At 41.2% G+C, this 19,719-nt stretch overlaps 2 protein-coding genes across 2 annotated transcripts in view; both read left to right on the plus strand.

Annotated features, from left to right (window-relative positions):
* The window catches only part of cdc42bpb (CDC42 binding protein kinase beta (DMPK-like)), a 419,833-nt gene that overhangs the window by 216,263 nt on the left and 183,851 nt on the right, over positions 1–19,719 (plus strand). The window lies entirely within an intron of this gene.
* LOC308103022 (uncharacterized protein) overlaps positions 1,199–19,719 on the plus strand; it is a gene marked incomplete at both ends in the record, with an annotated part of 39,319 nt that continues 20,798 nt past the window's right edge. The window contains 2 exons of the mRNA XM_080452874.1: positions 1,199–1,478; positions 2,370–2,510. Coding sequence (XP_080309000.1) covers positions 1,199–1,478; positions 2,370–2,510 — 421 coding nt within the window. The remainder of the gene's footprint in view (positions 1,479–2,369; positions 2,511–19,719) is intronic.

Consider the following 19,719-nt stretch of genomic DNA (forward strand, 5'->3'; position numbering starts at 1 on the left):
AACAAGAAGTGAATGGAGCAGCAAATCTTCAAATCATCATATCTTGGGTTCTGAACCATTTTTTTCAAAAAAAATAAAAAAAAAATAAAAAAAAATATTTTTATTTTTATGACGTCTCAGACGTCATTGGCACTCTGGGCTTATGAAAAACGTGACGTCTGCGACGTCATTGGCACGGACAGGTCAACAACGTCATTTTCTCTAGCCAGCATTTCCAGCTGGCAGACTGGGTGTCAAACTGCAGCCCAAACTTTGTGGAATGCATTGGAATCAATGAGAGCCAGGTGGACAACTTCGACCTTCGTAAACCCATTGAGACCTGGAACGCATCTGTGTCACTTTTTGATGTGAGCTAAAAAAGCAGGATTTTACACTTTGGCTATTCAAAAATAGCAGATCCACAAGCTCATAGCGTGGCACTGAGTGTCGTGCTATGAGCTTGTAGATCTGCTATTTTTTTGAAAAATCGTGAAAATGTGTGCAAATCTTTTAATATATATTGTTTTAAAGCAAATTTTTAACTCAAATCTTTGCTTCTGGGGGGGGGTCCCTGGGGGGTCCCTGGAACAACAATTTTGAGATGGGGGTCTGCGGCCAAATACATAATAATAATTTTGGGGGTCCTTGACATGAAAAAGTTTGAAAACCACTGATATAGAAACATACGTTTTTTAGAAAACCGAATCGGAACCTCAGGCCTCAATGGGTTAAATACTCTGTCTAGGAAAATAAAAGAAGACATGTCACACATTATTTTCTGCTGTGTTCATTTTCTGTGTTTACACTGTATAATTTGATATGGGTATCTAAAGAGCACAAAGTACATTAATTATTATGAAAGTGCCAAAATATATGTTGGCTTCTGACAGTAGACTGGAGGTGAAAAGGAGGGAGTTAAGAAGTCATATCAACAATGGAGTGAACAACACAGTCTCACTCCCAAGAAGGCACATATTGCCTTTTGGTCAGAACCCCAGGAAGGCACTATGTGTTCACTTACACACCTCTTCCACCAGGGGGCGAAAGGCACTGAGAAGGCAACAGTGCCTGGATCCTTCAATGCGCATGTGTGAAACACGTTGACCCGGAAGTTACTGCGTGTTGTGATCTTGGTGAAAAACGTCTCATATAGGAGGTAAAAACCGTCTCATAAAGGAGGTGAAAACCGTCTCATAAAGGAGGTGAAAACCGTGTCATAATGGAGGTGAAAACAATGGAGTCTGTACGGCTGAAGATAAATGAACACATGACGTCGGTGGGAGAGGAGATATTGTGTGTTTTGGACAAACAGCAGCGTGGTGCTGATGTTTGTTGTGTGAAGCTTGTCAGAGTGTTTGTGTTGGAGCGCCTCAGTGCGGCTGCAGAGTTCATGTGCAACCTCTTCCAGAGAGAGATAGAGACACTAGAAACTCTGCTGGAGAAACAAAACAAACTGCTGGACATTGATTTTGATATGGACATCGATCTACACACTGCAGGTATGTCTGTTACACACACAACATCAAACCACACACTGCAGGTATGTCTGTTACACACACACAACATCAAACTACACACTGCAGGTATGTCTGTTACACACACAACATCTTACTACACACTGCAGGTATGTCTGTTACACACACAACATCAAACTACACACTGCAGGTATGACACAGCGTTTGCATGGTGAGGTGTTGTTAGGTTGTAGATCTGTTTTTGGGGATCATTGCTTTTGGATCAATAGACCAGCCAGTAGGCTCTGTTTTGATGACTGAGATTAACTCCTCGTCCCACTGCTCTGACACACACACACACACACACACACACACACACACACACACACACACACACACACACACACACACACACACACACACACACACACACACACACAGAGTTATGGAATCCAATTGATGTAAATCTGTGTCCACGATGAAGAATCTTAATCCATGTGGTCACATGAAGTCAGAGATCATCATTGGAGCCACACCGTTATTATAGCAGCTGTGTTTCCTTTTTTGCATATCGTTGCTGTCGGGCAGAAACCTTGTATCTCCATATTTTAACCCCTTTTTTGGGGGGTAAATGAATGCCCTAATTCATCATACTACAGTGTCACACAAAAGTTGCAAAAATAGACGATCTACAAGCTTTTGATCTGCTTTTTCTGAATTTGAATCCTGAAAAGTTACAGTTTGGACATAATAGATTTCCACTGCACAGCAACAATATTATTATACCTACTTATAACGTTTATAAATATGTATAGTCTCTATATTTAGTCTCTAGTCCTTATTCATGTGACATCATAGTCCTAATTATGAAAGTCCTTATTTATATCACATCAAAGTCCTTATTATTAAAGTGCATATTGTATTCCTTCATTCCAGACCAGTGTGTGGAGTCCAGTCTGCAGGTGAAGATCAGTTCTCCAGCCAGGACTGTTTCTATTAAACAGGAACCTGAAGACCACCTTAAACAGGAACCTGAAGACCACCTTAAACAGGAACCTGAAGACCACATGGATCTCAGTAAGTTTTAAGCACTCACTGATCTAACATTTACAAGTATTTACTTTAAAAAATAATAGGGACTGCCTCTCATTCACCTCTCATTCAGCTTGTCTCGCATCTTCTATGAGAGCTGCAATGTAAACAAACAACGGCCACTATTTGCAGTACAGATTGCAGTCAGCACACCATTACATTACATTACAGTCATTTAGCAGGCGCTTTTATCCAAAGTGACTTACAATAAGTGCATTCAAGATCCAATAAAACAATAAAACAAGAGTTTGTACAACCATCAAATAAAATATTTGGAAGATGTGGGCAAAGAGTAATCTTGCTGATACTTTTTCCAGCCACAACTGGTCAATGAGGTACTGCAGTGGAGGTCAAACCTTTTACAGAGTTTCATTGTATCTTTTTTCTAGACTTCCTGCATGTACCTGTGTGTAAAGATGAGATTTCACCTGAAGAGGAGCGGAGCCCCAATCTGGTTCAGGAGGAACCAGAACCTCCACAGATTAAAGAAGAACAGGAGGAGTTACTTGAAAGACCAGAAGAGGCTGGTGGGTCAACATGACATTACTAGCAGTGAAAAGTGAAAACTAGCCGACATTAATTCCAAAACACCGGGACTCATAAATCACTTAATTCGTTTTTTTTAATAGCTAAATTAGTTGATCTACAAGCTCACAACGCATCACAAGGCGACACAATTTGACCATGCAGGATGGAGGCAATTATTCTAGCACTTAGCATACCTAGTGACTGCACCTTTCAACTGAACAGAACATGGTAAACATCTATAGTTTGATTTGATTACATGGTATATGTAAGGTAAAAGTTCTTTCTACTGGTTATTTCCACAGAGCACCACAGGGAGAGGTCTACAGTACCTAGAGAGATTGCCTCCCAAACATCTTCAACATTTCCAGAGGAACAGCGAGAGACGGACGAGGGACGTGGTCTGTTTGATGCAACGATGCAACCTGTTGTAAAGTTGTACAGGATAGGTATATAATGTTTTATTTCCTACTTTACAACCTGTAGTAAAGTTGTACGGGATAGGTATATACGGTTTTATGTACGGGTAAAGTAAAGTTGTACAGGATAGTTATTAAGGTTGGACGATATGCCAAAACATTCCTATTGGCCAATATATAATACATCGTTGGCCCAAAAAATCCGCAGATTGGCGATATATTTGCTCTAGAAAAGCAATAATGCGAGAACAGATCCCCAGTCCTTTAATCATGAGTTATACTTCGCCGTACAGCGGGTCGCGTGTCGAAAATAGCAGATATACAAGCTCACAACGTGTCGGGATGTGACGCATTGTGAGCTTGTAGATCTGCCATTTTCGGTGCACGACCCCGTCGTACGACAAAGTATACATTTGGCTGTGACATGTTACTGCCATCACACAGTTTGTGTACAATATAAGAAGCAAGGCAGAAACGTGTTTTAACAAAAGTACTAAAAGGTTTTATTTAATTAACAGGTTATTTCATTCATAGGGTCTCATCAACATCATTATCAATAAAAAGATAATGCATCTAATGGGATGAGTAATAACAACAGTGGGTTAACAATAAAATATACTGGGCATATATGGGCCAGTGCTGGGGGAAGGGGGAAGATGGGCAGGGTGACCGGCCCAGGGTAGTGGCACCCCAATAGATCACAGCAAACCAAAGCAAAACAAACAAAATGAAAAATAGCAAACACCACAGAAAAGGGGCATTACCACAACCATTAGGCGGCCGTCACCTGTTCCCAACGTGGATCCCCAGCACCAGGCCTGTAATGGAAATGGTCATTAATAGCCCACAGTGAAATATATGAAGCACTCTCTCTTTATTTATTTTATTGGTGAAAGTGGGCCGGTACTGAGGGTGTAAAGTCCGATATGAATCAGGTGATCGATTTAAGCGTTAAAAAGCGATAAAACCATCTGACTACATCGATGCATGGACCCCTGCATCTATCTAAATGTACCATGAATAGGACGATGGTTCTGTTGTGATGGTATTAATGGGTTCACTGAAGCTGTTCCGTTAACTATACTTCCGTATTAACTAACCAGCTGCAGAAGACTCACTGATGTAACATTTACCAGTAATTACTTTCAAAATAATAGGGACTGCGTCTCATTCATTTTGTCTCTACTCTTCTATGAGAGCTGTGGTGTCACTATATATGTCTATGAATTGAATACCAAGGCCCTCTTTGGAAACAAGTTCGCATGGACTTTTACGAACGGACCTGTTAGACAAAGTATTTTAAATGTAAGTGTGCTGTTTTAGATTTTTTGCCTAATAAAATATTCAATCAATATTCAATCAATCAAAGCTGCAATATAAACGAAGAACGGCCACACTATAGCACAGAGCACAGTCAGCACACCATCAAATTAAAATGTTGGAAGATGTGGGCAAAGAGTAATCTTGTTGGTACTTTTTCCAGCCAAAACTGAGTCTCATTGAATATTTTTCCTAGACTTCCTGCACGTACCTGTGTGTAAAGAGGTTTTACCTGAAGAGGAGCGGAGCCCAAATCTGGTCCAGGAGGAACCAGAACCTCCACAGATTAAAGAAGAACAGGAGGAGCTACTTGAAAGACCAGAAGAGGCTGGTGGGTCAACATTGACATTACTAACAGTGAAAAGTGAAGATGATGATGAAAACAGAGAGACCGAGTCGGTAGCCAGCACCTCAACTAAACACATGAAAACACAAGTTGATGTAGAGGACTGTGGAACATCACAACCAACTAGTGATGGCCAGCTCCTCTCTTCACACTGTTCTGAATCAGACACTGAAGACAGTGATGAGTGGGAGGAGACTAGGGGAGATCAGTCAGCTTTAAACACACTGAAATCACACAAGACACAAAATGTGGGAGAACAACGCAAGCTGTCCCAGGAATCCCTGAAATCATCGAAACAAACTCACTCCATGAAGAGTCTCACAGGGAAGAAAAGTTTTAGTTGTACAGCATGTGGCAAAATGTTTAATACAAAGGGAAATCTGAAGAGTCACACAATGAGTCACACAGGGGAAACACTCTTTGCTTGTACAGTTTGTGGTGAAGGCTATGCTCACAAGGGTGATCTAAAAACACACATGGTGACTCATACAGGCGAAAAGCCCTTTTTGTGTACAGTATGTGGTAAAGGCTGTGCTCGCAAGGATTATCTAAAACAACACATGATGACTCATACAGGCGAAAAGCCCTTTTCTTGTACAGTATGTGGTAAAGGCTGTGCTCGCAAGGATTATCTAAAAATACACATGATGACTCATACAGGCGAAAAGCCCCTTTCTTGTACAGTATGTGGTAAAGGTTGTGCTCACAAGTGTGATCTAAAAAGACACATGATGACTCATACAGGCGAAAAGCCCTTTTCTTGTACAGTATGTGGTAAAGGCTGTTCTGACAAGAGTAATCTAAAAACACACATGATGAACCATACAGGCGAAAAGTCTTTTTTGTGTACAGTATGTGGTAAAGGCTGTGCTCGCAAGGATTATCTAAAACAACACATGATGACTCATACAGGCGAAAAGCCCTTTGCTTGTACAGTATGTGGTAAAGGCTTTGCTCAGAAAATTAATCTAAAATCACACATGAGGACTCATACAGGGTAAAGACCTATTATTTTGCAATGTATGGTAAAGTCTTTACGGAAATGGGTATTCTAAAAAGACACATGAGGACTCATATGGGGGGATGCCTTAGTTTAAGACATATGATCATTCAGTCTAATCCAGGAGTCAATGACAAGGATACTAAAGCAACGGAATAACATAATATAACTATTAACATGACTGAATAAAATAAATATTAATAGTTTCTTGTGGTTTGGATTTATTTTAATTTTTTATATCTAGCAGTATTCCCTCCAGCTCATTTACTTACTCATACTGGTAGTACAATATGAGCATCACTGTGTCTGTCCACATTTGTCAGGATTTAACAACTCATATTCATTCATATTCATCTAATAATTATTATGTTCATTGATATGCAATACATAATGGTGCAGTAAAGTGCTGACAAGCTGCTGGGTTTGTGTAGCTGTTCACTGTGTGTTGACGTGTGTTGTTTAGATTGTTACAATATCATAGTACATAATATGGTAGATACCAAGGAGACAGTGTACATTGTCACTTAGTTTGATTACATGTTTATATTCTACAGAGTTTTGTGTCTTTATAGAGGTGTTTTTATAGACTCAGATCCACTTTTATCCCTTGGGGGAAATTATTATGTTTTTGTTTTTGTTTTGTTTGATAAAGTTTTCACCACTACAGTTCCTCTATGTGTGCTATATCATTCAAATATTCAACTTGTTTATACCCAGAATGACAAAGATATCCACAGGTTCTGTAGAAATTATTATTTAACTGAAGTCACTCTAAGAGCAGACTTGCTGTCACATTGACACATTTTACCAGTCTTGCTAGTATGTTGCTTTAAGAGCGTATTATGACATTTAAAATTGGCCAGTCCCTTAAGGGCGCGCTCCCACCGCACTTTTATTTTACCTCTGGGACAGAATCTGCCAATGCTTTGTCAATGTAAATGCGTGGATTCACGCAAGAGCGGATCTTTCCGCCTGTCGCGCAGACCAGACACGACGTGTCCATTTCTGCTGGAGGCAGGAGCTGAATTTCCCCTTCTGTCCAATCGGGTGAGTGGAAGGCTGACCGTCCCAAGACTCAGGAAGCACCATGGTGCTCAAGGCAGAAGGCGGTGCGGGCTACGGGACGGTCTTGAAAGTGAGTGACAGGTGCGTCACTCCGGTTTTTTAGAATCTGCTGGCTGCAAAAAACTGTGGCCGCGCACAACCTGCGTTTAACAGCAGCCGACCATGTTTTGGTAGGAGCGCGCCCTAAAGGAGTAGTTCACCCAAAAAAATACTTATTTTCTATCAATTGCACACCCCATGAAGCCTTGAATTCATGGATTTTGTTTTTGTTTTTGTCGCATTCCTAAGCGAATAATTTGATTCCTGTCTACTACCGGCTAATCTATCCGGTAGGAGACACGAAGTAGATTCTTTGTGTCTCCTACCGGAAATACACCCGGTCATCAAATTATTGGCTTAGGAATGCCACAAAAACTAAAATATATCCATGAATTCAAGGCTTCATGGGGTGTGCAATTGATAGAAAATAAGTATTTTTTTGGGGTGAACTCTTCCTTTAACACATTCACTGCCAGGGGTTTTCTAATACAGGATTTCTTTTTTACGATTTTCTTACCTTTTTCAGTAACCACAGAATATTTTCCGTGATCGTCCTCACGGTGATCCCCTCATTACACACACAGGGGTCTCGTAGAATCGGGGGGGGGGGGGGGGAGGGGGAATCCGATCGCGGTAATCCGTTCCATAATTGCGGCTAGTTGAAAATAGCATGTTTCGCCAAAAATACATAGTAAAAGAAATAAAGTACACAGGAGCCGAGATAGAGGATTTTAAAGTAATAAGTTAACCAGGAAGTGAATGGAGCAAGTGAATGGCTCCCACCATGCCATGAAGTCACAAAGACAATTGTTAAGAGTCTGGCCACTTTTAAATGTCATAAAATGCTCTTAAAACAACATACTAGCCAGACTGGTGAAATGTGTCAATGTGACTGCAAGTATGCTCTTAGCGTGACTTCAGTTAAATAATAATTTCTATAGAACCTGTGTATATCTTTGTCATTCTGGGCATAAACAAGTTGAATATTAATGATATAGCTGGTGGAGCCTCATGTGCAGTTGATGGACATCTGTCGAAGGGTGGACCAGTTTCCCCTTGCTCTTGATTGTAGTGAGTACTGCCTCTGACTCCACGGAAGTGGTTCAGTGATGTCCTTTCTCCTGTCATCCGGGCCATCCAGATCCTGTTTCCTGGCAGGAAGGAAGGGGGAACTGATGGCAGGTGCTTCTCCAGTTCCTCTGGGAAGAGTGCAGCACCTGCCATTACCAGCATGGTGGTTGTTGCCATTCTGACACCAGTCTGGGATGGCTTCCAGGCTGTGAATAAAATGTATTAATTTAGTATTATAAGTCTCATAACTGCTGCCATTAATTCTGCTTTTGGTTGTTTGTCTCAGAGGCACTTACCCTGATGCTTCCCTTTTTTTGGGAGCTTAATACTGTGGCATTCCATGTTTGCATAAACTCCTGCAGCCTCTCCAGCTTCCAATTGTCCCCAGCAGTGGTGTTTGGTGGATACAGCGCTGCATATATCAAACATGTTTTATTAGTGTCAAACAGAAGGAGAAAGCACTGCCTGGGTTCAGTGGCTTCCTCAAACAGGTGCTCTTCAGTCAAACAGGTAGATATATGTATAAACCCCCCAAAGTTCTGCTTGTGGTGCAGACTGAATCCTGAGGCACTCCGTCTTCAAGTGAAAAAACATAAGTTTATTGCTGATGACCAAATCATTTAATTTGATGACCAGCGGACCGGTAGGCAGTGGTTCCGGTAGGAGACAGAAAGGAGACTCTTTGTGTCTCCTACCGGAACCGCTGCCGGTCACCAAAATGTTGTCTTAGGAATGCAACAAAAAAAAAAAAATATCAATGAATTCAAGTCTCCATGGGGTGACTAATAGATAGAAAAAAAGTGTGTGTGAACTATCCCTTTAACACACTAACACACTCATTTTACAGGGATGTGTGTTCGTATAACTATTTTGGTGAGGGTCATATGTTCCCACAGGTGTAGTAGAATTTGAGAAATAGACAACAATTGTCCTGGTCCTCATAATATAAATGGTTGTTATATGGTCAAAATAAATGAAAATGATTTGAGGTGTTAGATTTAATAAATAGAAATGATTTGAGGTGTTAGATTTAATAGATAAAAATGATTTGAGGTGTTAGATTTAATAAATGAAAATGATTTGAGGTGTTAGATTTAATAAATGAAAATGATTTGAGGTGTTAGATTTAATAAATGAAAATGATTTGAGGTGTTAGATAAAAATTATTTGAGTTATGTTCATGTAATAACTCTGGTGTGACTGTTCTCATGGCAGACCCCGGAACAGTGCTTGTGCCCAGTTTGGTGCGGATCGGAGCAACGGTGCACCTCAAAAGTCTGGATGATACCCATTAGGCAATTTTAATATAGGATTTCACTGGGAAATGAAAATCCTAAGGCACACCTGGTCTTGCCTCACGAGTCACAGCATACTATTTGGGAACCACTGTTGTACAAGAGTCTGTGTACAAAATCTTCTTACAAAAATAAGACACATTGGAAAATTGGGTACCCTCGACTTGCACGCAACTGAAAATGTCATCGTCGTTTTGAGACGGAGAGTAGACAGTTTATGTTCCTAAACAGTTTTGGTCATGAGTGTTGCCGTACCTGCAGTAGTCCCGCGAGACTAGTACTGGGACGTGAACGTGAACTCAGTATTGGGTATGTGCTTAGCTGGCTGCAGTTCACACACAGATGTCTCCCATGCCGTGAAGGTTGTTAATAAACCTGTTACTTGAACTAAACTGAACTAATGGATTATTTATAACTCAAGCAGTCAACACGCAGTACATTTGCAGAGGTGTAGAACTTTATATAGCTCAGTCTGATATCAACACTCCTCTGACATATCAAAAGCTTCTTGGAGAATGTGGGCGTCGATCCCGCTACCTCTCACATGCGTAGCAAGCGCTCTACCATTTTAGCTTATTGTCCTTTGCTAAAGTACTGTATACTATACATAGTTTACTCTACAAAGATAATCACGATGATATTGTGCCATTTAATGAAATTGAACTGTTGTCAAAACAGTTCACATCAACTGGTCATCAAAGGTGAATGGTTACAGGTATCTGCAGCCAAAGCTGCAATCCTTAAGAAGTAGGCTATCCCTCAGGTGGGTTTTGAAGCCAGATCCACAGAGAGACCACATTTCACTCGCATTGCAGGTTTAAGTTTGCTACAGATGACAAATAAACTACATTTGCTTACAAACATACACTACACTGAAAACTATACACACGCTGAAGACTTCTGGATCACTGGAAGTTGAAGTCTCAATTTCATTGTCATAATATCGAAATTACATTGTAACCTTTTGCATAAGCCTGCAAGGTCGTCAAGGCTAGGTCAAGGTGCTATGGGCTAAAGGTGGACAGTCTGAAGAGGTGAGTCTTCAGATTACGATGGAAGATTGGGAGTGAGTCTGCAGTTCTAAGTGCAATGGAGAGTTCATTCCACAGTTTGGGAGCCAGAGAGGCTTAGGGGCAGAGGGGCAGCAGGGCCATCACACTATGTTGGAGGTAGGTGCATGTAAAGGAAGGTAAATTAACTTATTCAGTGCCAAAAATATTTCTGGCTATATCACCCCTGTGCCAAGGCCAAAAATACATTGTAAAAAAAAAGTGCTTAGGAGCCGAGATACAGCCTTTTTCAGTAAGAAGTTAAACAAGAAGTGAATGGAGCAGCAAATCTTCAAATCATCATATCTTGGGTTCTGAACCATTTTTTAAAAAAAAAAAAAAAAAAAAAAAAAAAAAAAATATTTTTATTTTTATGACGTCTCAGACGTCATTGGCACTCTGGGCTTATGAAAAACGTGACGTCTGCGACGTCATTGGCACGGACAGGTCAACAACGTCATTTTCTCTAGCCAGCATTTCCAGCTGGCAGACTGGGTGTCAAACTGCAGCCCAAACTTTGTGGAATGCATTGGAATCAATGAGAGCCAGGTGGACAACTTCGACCTTCGTAAACCCATTGAGACCTGGAACGCATCTGTGTCCCTTTTTGATGTGAGTTAAAAAATGCAGGATTTTACACCTTGGCTATTCAAAAATAGCAGATCTACAAGCTCATAGCGTGGCACCGAGTGCCACGCTATGAGCTTGTAGATCTGCTATTTTTTTGAAAAATCGTGAAAATGTGTGCAAATCTTTTAATATATATTGTTTTAAAGCGAACATTTTTAACTCGAATCTTTGCTTCTGGGGGGGTCCCTGGGGGGTCCCTGGAACAACAATTTTGAGATGGGGGTCTGCGGCCAAATACATATAATTTTGGGGGTCCTTGACATGAAAAAGTTTGAAAACCACTGATATAGAAACATACGTTTTTCAGAAAACCGAATCGGAACCTCAGGCCTCAATGGGTTAAATACTCTGTCTAGGAAAATAAAAGAAGACATGTCACACATTATTTTCTGCTGTGTTCATTTTCTGTGTTTACACTGTATAATTTGATATGGGTATCTAAAGAGCACAAAGTACATTAATTATTATGAAAGTGCCAAAATATATGTTGGCTTCTGACGGTAGACTGGAGGTGAAAAGGAGGGAGTTAAGAAGTCATATCAACAATGGAGTGAACAACACAGTCTCACTCCCTGAAGGCACATATTGCCTTTTTAGGCCGTGGGCCGAGGGCTCTAATTCTGACTTTCATTGATCCCCACTCCGAGTGTACATCATTTTTTCACAGTAGACATATAAAATTCTTATAAGTACTGTAACAAATGTTTCCACCTTCAATTCGTGCGCCAGTGTGAAAACGAGCGATCTGAACTTTTCTATTTTAAGCAGGCGAATGTGCAGGGCTACCAACACGGTCTCCTTGACAACCAGGAAGTATACAACCCGCAACTCATAAATTCCGGCTGTTAAATGCCTTCAAATAAGCATAATATATTATTTTTTTCACACGAACTTGCTAAAGGTATACTTCAGGCTACTTATAGTTGATTCCTAACATTGTAGGGACTACTTTTGTGTTGCTGATGATTAGCGAAAATTCACACTATTTTCTTCCATGCTGTTCCATCCGTTCAGTGGCAAAAAAATCATGCAGTAATGTTACGTTGACATCAATTACTGTCTTTTCACTCCAACAGTACAGTTGTGACATTTATCATATTAAAGTGTTTCACCTATGTCAAATGACAGTTCAAATAAAATGTACAGTGCCAGTTAAACTGTGTGTCTTCTATACGCTATACAACATTAAAGTCACTCTACACATGCATTTAATTTCATTAAAACAAAAAGAAACATCCTTTACTAGTTATTTGGTTATTTTATTTTATTTTTCAATTATGGTCATGTGTCATTGGGCCACCAGAGGCCAGCATACTTTTCTCCTCATCACCTGTGTGCTGTCCACAAGGAACACACCCACCAACAAATTCGTAAACATCCGATCTGGTGACCCATCCCGTGCGTGTATGCAAACAGTGCGTGGCATGATGACTTGCTGTATGCATGTTGTATCTGATGCAAAAACCCCAATCATCACATTTTCAGAAAAAAGTTGGTTAAGATTTGTGCAATGTGCTCAGCAATGGGCAAACCTCAACACTGCAGAAAGTGTTGTTGCTGAAAATTCAGTAACAACTTTTAATATAAATGAAGACCAAGATGTCCCTGATGTGCCTAGTAATGTGGGATACCACAGACAATGCTACATGCTCTTCACCAATAAGGATCACATTGAAAGGGCACGTAGGAGGAAAGAGAAAGCAGCCAAAGAAAATGAAGGTTTGTATAAGTGCATTAAATGTACCTCACACAATACCATTCAAGCTGAATTAAACATTGTAAATTGGATGCATATATTTAAACACTATCAAAGATTTGTTCTAAAAAGCTGTACATTAAGCAGGGCTAAAATACTAGTATTGTCGTGGAATTCTGATCAATCAGCAATCGATAAGGCACATAGGAGTCAAGACAATATTCCAGGTGGAGGTGGTTATGCTTCATGTACATGATATCATGGTCAGAAGTACATTAACACTCATGTCAGTGGTACGGTAGTTCTGCCTCGAGCACAAGGCAGAGATCATAGTTATACTGTAGCAGCCTGAAGGACAAACTGAACCATTAAAAGATAGGCTGTACCAAAACAACAGCTATTAGGCCTAGTGGAGACATCTAGGCTCTTACAAGCTGACACATATCATAATGTATTGTAGAAGTATTATAAGGGATGGTATAATATAAAGGTTAGATATAAGCAGCCATATAACTTCTTCCTCAGTATATTGACCAGTATTTATGACAAAATAATTTTAGAGTGCTTTATTCAAAGTTACTAGTATCACATAGTATCACACTGCAAACTGTGTAAATAAGATGACGTGCCCTGACTCATTAATATCGGTGGCTGAGCAACCTCAAAGACCTGATATATGTTTTCTCCACTTGAGTGGATGTCAGATCAGTCCATAACTGCAGCTGGTCGATGTGTCCGTGAATAGGCTCTGTGCATAACTGTAGTTCAAGGTTTGCAGAAGGTGGCATACCCGTATAGACCCCCATGACTCAGAGTGTGCACAAATGGAACCAAATGGACCCATAGGGTTCATTTGGTTCCATTTGTGCACTCTGAGTTGTTTTTTTGATTTGTGTGTTTCTGGTATTATAATTTTCCATGTCCATGGCAAAGATAGAATTTTGCCATATTGCAATTGCAATCAAATGCATCCATGTAAAATGGTAAATGAACCAGGACAGGGGAATGCCGCCCTCTGTGACACACAGCCTATACAGTGCTCTCCAGGCCGCTGCTGCTGATGTCAGCTTCTCTTCATCCACCATTAGAATAGTTTCACCGCTTGCTCCTCTGCGACTTCCAACTCCAGAGCCTGAAACACAGACATCCATAGTCACTAAAGAATAAACATCATAACTAATTAGGTTTATATAATCTTAATGTCAGATGTTCTGTTCAAATACTTGTGGGCTCAGATTTGTTTAGATCAATACTGTGTTACAATCACCTTTCATACTGTATCAATGCATTCTTTGTTAATGACCCATCCCCATTATTACCATGTGTAGAAGAACCACAGCCAGATGATATCTATGATGTCACGGCATCCAAGGTTCGTGTTCTGCGCTCTTCATCAGATGACCCTGGACTCGCAAAGAGAGCTTCCCACCTCCTGCCTGCTGCATGCCTGATCTGCAAAAAGATCAAATATATCATGGACAGTCACAGCAGAAAAAGGTCCAAGGAAAAACTCACCCAGTGTGAAACTCTAACTGCAGGTACAACGCGCTGACATTATTCTTGCAACTCCATATCATGTACAGTATATATCTGCTATGCTCACGCACCTTATGTTGAACTTCAGATAACAAAACGATGAAACTTGCACAAAAAATAATTTCACCCACTGTCTTACACCATACAAACCTGTGTTGTGACATCTGATCCAGGTAAACTACTTCTTGCAGCAGAGGACCAGAGGGATGAACGTCTGCTAATTCAGATACGTGGAAAAGATCTGGTCGCTTCGGAGGCCAGGTATCACTCGAGTTGCTACAAGCGTTACACACGATACCTGTTCAACCCCAGCAGAGGCGAGGAAGAGGGAAATCCAGAAATGAATCCCTACCAGGCAGGCTACACCGACTTCTGCAAGACAGTGGTTGAAGAGAGGTTGCTGAGAAACCGGGAAGTTTTAAGGCTGTCACGCCTAAATAACATTTTCAAAAACATTGTGAGAGAGAAGGAAGGACTGGACATCTCCTCTTACAAAGCTTTTTCTTTGAAAGCTAGACTTCAAAAATCTCATCCATTTCTCAAGTTTCTCAGGTCGGCAACAAATTACTTTGTGTATGTTGAGGACTTGACAGCTGATGAAGTCATCAATGATGAAGACAGACAGCCATCAGACAGTAGTGAGGAGGACGATACTGAAGAACACCATCTTGGGCATCAACGTAGAGACGACCCTACAATAACAGGTTTGTTTATTATATGCATCTTACGTTATATTATAGTTATCACACAGTATTGCAGACATTTCCAGAACTTACTGATTGTGCGTGTATTAGTAGTGACAACCCTCTTCATTTTTCACAGACACCAGACAGCTGTATCATGCAGCCCTGTCACTTAAGGCGGTCATAGAGGCCAAGTGTAAAATCACTCCAAAACTGCCATGGCCACCAACAGCACAAGACCTAAAGATGGACACAGCTTTAAATGTGGTGCCAAATGAGTTGTACAATTTCATTACTTGGACAGCAGGTATGACTAAGGAATTCACAACTGATGGTTTACGTGTTAATGTTAGTGTGGAGGACAATCAGAAAATCGTGTCAACTTGCCAGGATGTCATGAACCTCACAATGCGAGGACGCTGGCTCATGCCCAAACATTCCTCCTTAGCCATGGCTATACGCCATATGAGCGGATCAGCTCAGCTGATAGTAATGCTCAATGGTCTTGGGCACTGTTCCTCCAACTCACAAGTCCTGGAACATGACACAGCACTACACAGGACTAGCAGAGCTGCAATTGTTACGAGGCGATGCATACATCCCACAAAACATTACAGCTCAATTTCAGGCAACACTTGTCTGGGACAACAATGACTTTGGTGAGGAAACACTATCTGGGAAGGGAACCACACACAACACAAATGGCATTATAATTCAAAGGCCCATTACCTGTGATGTGTCCATTTCTGAGATGGTGTCTCTGCAGAGAACACGGAAGCGGTCTGTTGAGCCACCTCCTGCCCACATTGACACATACATAAGACTGAAAAGGACTGGCCCAAAACCTTTTGGATCCAACATTGAACTGGGACATGAGAAATACATTCACACGCAGGACACTGCATGACAACTTGATAGTGCCTACTTTCTGATGAAGGTTCCAGAAGTCCACATCAAGGTCCTATCTGGATGGACTGGACATAACACTCTGCTACACAGAGGTATGATTCCACCACAGTCTAGCATTGGTTATCTGCCAGTCATTGACGCCAGTCCAACAGACCTAAACACAGTACACACCATCCTCACTCGTTCAATAGAAATAGCTGACAAACTGGCACTGAAAGACATAGTGTTAGTAATGGATCAGGCTATATACTCTAAAGCACAAGAAATCCGTTGGATGAACACTACTTTCATGGAAAGACTCGTTCTGAGAATGGGAGAGTTTCATACAGCAATGGCATATCTGTCCTGTATTGGGAAGCACTTTAGGGATGCAGGATTTCAAGATGTCATCATTGAAGCTGAAGTTGTGGCTGCAGGGTCTCTAGAAGGAGTCATAAGTGGACATCATTACAACAGAAGCATGCGTACCCACAAGTTAATGTGTGAGGCACTTCAAAGACTACGATGGCAGGCTTACCTTGACATACTTTCAGCAGAGGACCGTGAAGCTGCTATGGAGATTGCGGCTGACTTGCAGACAGCCTTCCCTGGTGAAGACTTTGACAACCTCGTACTGTCTGAGAAATTCCTGAAGGTGAAGAGAGGGTATGAGAATTTCATCAAAAACAACAACACAAACAAAACATTTCACTTTTGGAGTACATACATCAGTATGGTAGAGGACCTTCTCCTTTTCATCAGAGGGACACGAGAGGCAAATTGGAGTCTCCATCTCTCCAGTGTCCGTTCCATTTTGCCATGGTTCTTTGCCTATGATGGGATCAACTATGCCCGATACCTTTCAACATACTGGCTGGAGATGAGCTGTTTGGAAGACACTCATCCAAATATAAACCAGCAGCTGCAATCAGGTGATTTTGTTGCTCAGAGACAACAGACATATGCTTTTAGTAACACTGCATGTGATCAAGTGATTGAGCAGACGGCAAACCGTGACTCAAAAACAAAAGGTGGACTAACAGGGTTTACACTTAACAAAGGAGCAGTTCATAGATGGACTCTCACACAACATGAGCGAGCAGCCATCACTATGGAATGCAGAGACATGGCTGGACACAACACCACAACACGGCAACGAGCTGAACTAGATGACACACGAACAGGACGTGATGAGATGGATATAAAGAACATCATGTCCACTATTCAAAACATGATGAACCCATTTGATCCTTCCATTGACACAGAAGTGCTTTATCACATCACATCAGGTCAGGTAGCATCAGATGCAATTTCTGCAGATCTGCTTGAGGCAAAAGAGAGAGGTGAGAAAGCCTTTTTAGACTTTTGTGAAAAGAGGCTACAAACTAATGAGGTTGGAATCTATGACCCCATAAAAAAAATGAAGCTCAAGACCTTCAAAGACACAGCAAAGTCATCTGTAACAAAAACAAAAGGCAGAGATATCACCCTAAGAGCAGATTGTGATTTATTTGCCAGATTAATTGTAGTTGGAACTGTAAGAAAGATTGACCTACGTGAGATGCTTGTACACAGTTTGGGGCCCTTACCTGCATCACTGGCTCATTTTGATGGCTCCCTCATGAAAACGGATAAAGCAAAGCTGATGCACTGTCTGGAAGCAGCAGTCAACCCACCAGCGACAGTGGAGAAAATTCCTGAGGGCTCAACATGGGTATGGGATGCAATGGCACTTGTGCAGGTCCTGAAACCTCAACCTACATTTGGAATGTTTGCAGACAGTGCTTTAAGGTCAATTATTAGTACAGCTAAAACAAGCAAGTCAAAGGTAATCCATTTTGTACCAGACACATACCAAAATATGAGCATCAAGAATGCAGAACGAGCTAGACGTGCTGTGAAAGGCGCTCTCGTAACCAAAATCTACTCCGATGACCAGAGGACTCCAAAACAATGGGCAAAGTTCTTGGCATGTGGTGAAAACAAAGAAAATCTCCTGCAATTCTTTTTTGAGAGATGGTGCAAGTCTGGCAGGGATCTGATACAGGACATGACTTTGATTGTTGGACATGGAGGAGAGTGCCATGCTCTGCGAAAAGATACAAATACAGGTGATCTGGAGGTATTACCAATGCCAGCACTGTTCACAATACAGGAAGAGGCAGACACTAGACTTATGCTACACTGTGCGCATGCTGCCAGTTACAGTCAACATATTGTCATCAGAATTCCTGACACTGACGTGTTTGTGTTGGCCCTTGCATTTGCTAAAGAGGTTGGGAGCCACCTGTACTTTCACACCGGGAGAGGAGTCAACACTCGTACAGTGGATGTCCAACAGGTCCACAACCACCTGGGTGAAGACGTCTGTGATGCCTTGATTGGTCTCCACTGCTTCTCTGGCTGTGACACAGTGAGTTCCCTGTATGGAATAGGAAAAGTAAAGGCTGTCAAGACACTCCTGTCTAATCGTGAACACTGCACTACATTCAAACAGTTGGGCACAACTTTCACCATCACAAAAGAGCTGTATGAGGCAGTTGAAGCGTTTACCTGTGAGCTGTATGATCGCAAGGGTCTTAAAGATGTCAACACAGCAAGGTGGCAAATGTTCAAAACAGGAAAATGTTTGGAGAGAAGTCTTCCACCAAATCAAGACTCCCTGTATCTGCACATTCAGCGAGCAAACTACCAGGCTGCTATATACAGGAGAAGCTTACAAACCCAGCCAGACATCCCTCCACCAATGCAGCATGGATGGATCATTGAGGGAGAATCCTTTGCCATCAAATGGATGAAACTTCCACCAGCACCAAAAAGTGTGTTGGAGCTAGTGCACTGCCAGTGCAAAGCAACACATTGTGTACAAGGTAGATGCACATGTAGACAGAACCAGCTACCATGCACAGACATGTGTCGATGTGTAGAATGCTCTAATTGTGCAGAAGGACATGAAAAGGACATGTAAATTTGATAAATTCTGCAAAAATGTAACTTTAACATTTATAAAGTTTATCTGGTTCAATGTCATTTTGTCTGGTGGTGTTAATTCACTAAATAGTTAGCATCTGCTAAAAGACCTGCTGTAGCTTTTCCTTCTTAATGATACAAACTTTTTGTCTGCTGTTTTGGAGACCACTGTATGAAAAGGTAGCCCACATAGTCAGGATGCACAGCAACTGGAGCTCTGTACAGAAATGAAAGATACAGATGGCAATCAACAAAACAATGTGTATTAGAGCCAATCATAGCAAGCCATCTATAAAGGGGTGCATATTTATTGGTCACTGCTTATAGTATCTTAAGCATTCGCAGCCATTTTTAATTAGCTACAATATTTGCATCTGGTGTGGTGTAGATTCAGTTCGTGTAGTTTTTGTATGATGTTTAGAAGCTCTTAGTATGAAATGCAAAAGGTAGCCAACAATATACAGGAAGGTCATAGCCATCATGACATGGAAGCAGCAGGAACAGCCTTTTCATATTATCTAAATGCACAAGCAAATTAACTTGAGGCGTGGTGAATGCGCAGTTGTGCACAAACAGAAAACGTCGAGATTAAACCATTTAAACCATATAAAACACCTCACAAATATGAGTAGTGTGCACATACGCAGATATAAACAGTTGAA

The sequence above is a fragment of the Gymnoscopelus braueri genome (genome assembly GCF_963280865.1).
Source record: "Gymnoscopelus braueri genome assembly, chromosome: 16".
NCBI classification, from domain to species: Eukaryota; Metazoa; Chordata; class Actinopteri; order Myctophiformes; family Myctophidae; genus Gymnoscopelus; species Gymnoscopelus braueri.